This window comes from Otolemur garnettii, unplaced genomic scaffold, assembly GCF_000181295.1.
Source record: "Otolemur garnettii isolate 467f Iridium unplaced genomic scaffold, OtoGar3 scaffold00094, whole genome shotgun sequence".
Lineage (NCBI taxonomy): Eukaryota > Metazoa > Chordata > Mammalia > Primates > Galagidae > Otolemur > Otolemur garnettii.
Window position 1 is genome coordinate 2,696,110 of NW_003852489.1, and position 3,991 is coordinate 2,700,100.

The 3,991-nt window shown below is 34.0% G+C and overlaps 1 protein-coding gene and 1 long non-coding RNA gene across 2 annotated transcripts in view; both read right to left on the reverse strand.

The window, feature by feature from the left end:
* The window catches only part of LOC111727109, a 9,194-nt gene extending 7,374 nt beyond the window's left edge, over window positions 1–1,820 (reverse strand). The window contains exons 1-2 of the long non-coding RNA XR_002774739.1: window positions 1,809–1,820; window positions 738–739 (exon numbers count right to left, since the gene is read on the reverse strand). This is a non-coding gene — a long non-coding RNA (uncharacterized LOC111727109). The remainder of the gene's footprint in view (window positions 1–737; window positions 740–1,808) is intronic.
* HSF5 (heat shock transcription factor 5) overlaps window positions 1–3,991 on the reverse strand; it is a 48,446-nt gene that overhangs the window by 19,283 nt on the left and 25,172 nt on the right. Inside the window, exon 6 of the mRNA XM_012808744.2 lies at window positions 3,545–3,725. Within this exon, the coding sequence (XP_012664198.1) occupies window positions 3,545–3,725 (181 nt within the window). The remainder of the gene's footprint in view (window positions 1–3,544; window positions 3,726–3,991) is intronic.

The following is a 3,991-nucleotide window of genomic DNA, read 5'->3' on the forward strand; positions in this document are numbered from 1 at the left end:
AACCATACCAAATATAAATTTCCTGGCCACAGTACAATGAAATTGAAATCAATACAGAAGGAACTTTGGAAACTGTTAAAATACATGAAAATTAAACAACATGCTTATAAATAGCCAATAATTATCTAAGAAGAAATTTTAAAGAAAATTTAAAAATTCCTTGAGACAAATGAAAATGAAACTACAACGTACCAAAGCCTATGGAATATAGCAAAAGCAGTCCTACAAGGGAATTTTATAGCAACAAATATCTAAATCAAAAAGGTAGAAAGATCTCAAACAACCTAACATTATACCTCAAGGAATTAGAAAACTAAGAAGAATCTAAACTTAAAATAAGTAGAAGAAAAGAAATAATAAACATCAGAGAATAGACACTAAAAAAACAAAAACAACCAAAAGATCAATGAAATAAAGAGCTGGTTTTCTTTAAAGATAAACAAAATCAACAAACCTTTAGCTATACTAAGAAGAAAAAGAAAAAATTCAAGGATGAAATAGGAGACTATTCATGTTTCTGATACTACAGAAACATAAAGAAGTGTAAGAGACTATTATGCACAATTTATATACCAATAAATTGGTAAGCCTAGAAGAAATAAATCTTGGACACATAGTATTTGTCAAGATTGAATCATGAAATAGAAAATTTTAAAAGACCAATAATGGATAATGAGATCAAAAATATAGTACAAAGTCTTCTAGTAAGCCCAGAACATGATGGCTTTACAGCTGACTTCTATCAAACATTTAAAGAAAAAATAATACTAATTCTATGCAAACTATTTTCAAAAAATGAAGGAGCAGGACTACTTCCAAACTCATTCTATGAGGCCAGCATTACCCTGATATAAAAACCAGACAAAGACACACACACAGAAAACTAAAGGCCAATATCCCTGATGAGCACAAATGTAAAAATCTTCAACAAAATACTAACAAACTGAATTCAACAACACATTAAAAAGATCATTCTCTATGATCAAGTGAGATTCATCCCAGGGATGCAAGGATGGTTCAGCATACACAAATCAATAAACATGGTATATCATATTAATGGAATCAAGGTAAAACCCCATTATGATTTCAATAGATGCTGAAAAAATCATTTGGTAAGGTCTTTCTCCACTCACTCCTCTCTCTCTGGAATGTGTTTTCACTTTGTGTCATTCTGTATAGTTTCCTTCTGCACTTTCACTTTGTATAGCTTCTTTCTTTTTTCCATAGGTATGGGGGGAAAATGATTGCTTTATGCTAAAACCCCTCAACACACTGGGAAGAACAGAAGGAAAACACCTCAACATAATAAAGGCTCACTGCTAACTTCACACTGAATAAAGGTGAAAGCTCTTCCTCTAAGATCTGGAACAAGACAAGAATGCCCATTTTCATCACTTTTTTCCAACATAGCCCTGGAAGTTACAGCCAGAGCAATTAGGCAAGAGGAAGAAATAGAGGCAGCCAAATTAGAAAGAAGAAATTCAAATTGTCCCTGTTTACAAATAACATGATCATATATATAGAAGGCCCTAGAGATTCCACCAAAAAACTGTCAGAACTACTAAGTGAATTTAGTAAAGTTGCAGATACACAATCAAAATACAAAAATCAATGTTTCTATATGAATGGCAAACTCTGTGGAAAAAAATCAAGAAAGCAATTCCATTTACAATAGCTACCAAAAAAATTAAATGCCTAGAAATAAACTTAACCAAGGTGGTAAAAGATCTTACAAAGACAAGTATAAAACACTGATAAAAGAAACTGAAGCACGAACACAAGTAAATGAAAAGATCTCCCATCCTCACAGATGGGAAGAGTATTGTTAATGTGCCCACATTACCCACACTGATGGGGACTGCTTTGAAACTGATCTCCCTATCAAAATGCCAATGACATTCTTCAACAGAAACAGAAAAAGCATTCTTAAAATTCATATGGAAATGTAAAATGTACTGGATAGCTAAAACAATCTTGAACAAAAATAACAGAATTGGAGGCATCACTTGATGAAATCACCTACCTGATTTCAAAATACACTACAAAGCTAGAGTAACCAAAATAGTATGTTACTGGCATAAAACAGATACATTAACCAAGAAAATAGAATAGAACCCTGAAGTAAATCCAAACATTGACAGCCAACTGACTTTCAACAATCATAACAAGAACACACCTTGGGGAAAGGACAGTCTCCTCAATAAATGATGCTGAAAAAAGTGGATATCCACATGGAGAAAAATGAAACTAGACCTACCAATCTCTCACCATATTCAAAAATCAACTCTAGGGCGGCACCTGTGGCTCAGTAAGTAGGGCGCTGGCCCCATTTACTAACAGTGGTGGGTTCAAACCCAGCCCCAGCCAAACTGCAACAAAAAAAATAGCCAGGTGTTTTGGCAGGTGCCTATAGTCCCAAGCTACTCAGGAGGCTGAGGCAAGAGAATCACCTAAAGCCCAAGAGCTAGAAGTTGCTGTGAGCTGTGATGCCACAGATCTCCATCGATGGTGACAAAATGAGACTCTGTCTCTTAAAAAAAAAAGAACTCTAATTGAATTAAAGATTTATAAAATATAAAAGCCAAAACCAGGCAACTATTAGAAGAAAACACAAAAGGAATGCTGTGTCATGAAATTGGACTTATTTTAGAATAAGACCCTGAAGCACAAGGAACAAATACAGAAATGGACAAACAAGATTATATCAAACTAAAAATCTTTTAAGAGATGACTCACAGAATAGGGGAAAGTATTTGCAGACTATATGTCTGACAAGAGGTTAAAATAAAGAATATATAAGGAACACAAACAACTCAACAGCAAAAAAAAAAAAAAGAAAACCTGATTAAAAAATGGGCAAAAGTGGCTAGGTATAGTAACTTATGCCTGTAATCCCAGCACTTAGAAGTCCAAGGTAGGAGGATGGCTTGTGACTTGAAAACAGGAGTCCAAGACCAGCCTGCACAACAGAACAGGCCTGAATCTTTACAGTTAATTAAACAACAACAAAATTAACTCAGACATAGAGACGCACAGTCCCAGCTACTTGAGAGACTAAGACAGGAAGATCCCTTGGCCCACAAGAAAAACAATCCAATTGATAGTCATACTTCACAGAATCTTTATAATACCCTCAGCATAATATCTTTAATGTCCATCTAATTTTCTCCTGTCACAATCTGAGCACATTCCCTCTTGTCCTATAGTGTGCTAATAAGAGAATAAGTACATCTATAATTATGGTCTTTGGCATCTGAAGATAGTTATCAAATCACTATCTTTTCCTTCTCAAGTTAAATAATCTAAATTCCTTTCCTTTTCCTTATACTTTCAATAATTTTGAAAGCTCAAATTCTTACATACATTAGGAAAATATTACATACTTTATAAGGATAATTATGAATATAGTTAAAATTCCAGCTATGTGTAAAAATTGCAATGTGACAGGTATAATTATAAATAATATATAAAGACCCACAAAAACTGTCATTGATATATTTCTAAACCGTGGGTCTTCTTCATTCTATTGCACAATAATCCTTACCGGGGGACTTTCCTTGTTGTGAGTTGCTTCGTCGCTCTCTGTATCTGGCTGGAGTGGATAAACCTGTATCTTTACTAGGCTTGCTAGCAGCAGGCCCAATTTCTGAAATGAGGAATCCCATCTGTTCTGAAGGCAAGATATTCTCAGGTGGATTGGTCTGGCATTTTATACTGGCATCCACCTAAAACATTAAGCCCACTCATTATTTTGATATTTCCCCAAAATAGCTACTAAAAGTTATTTCATCAAGGGAGTTGTATTATAGAAACACAATCTGACAAAGAAACTTGTAAAGCTTTTCATCCTTATGAATAATACTACCTTTGCTATTTTAATATTCAGTAGTAAAATGTACATTTCCCTATACACAAACCACTGAAAATGTATATGGAGCTAAAATATTTACTTATGATCAGGGGAAGATGTACCAAGAGCCTTTTTTTTTTT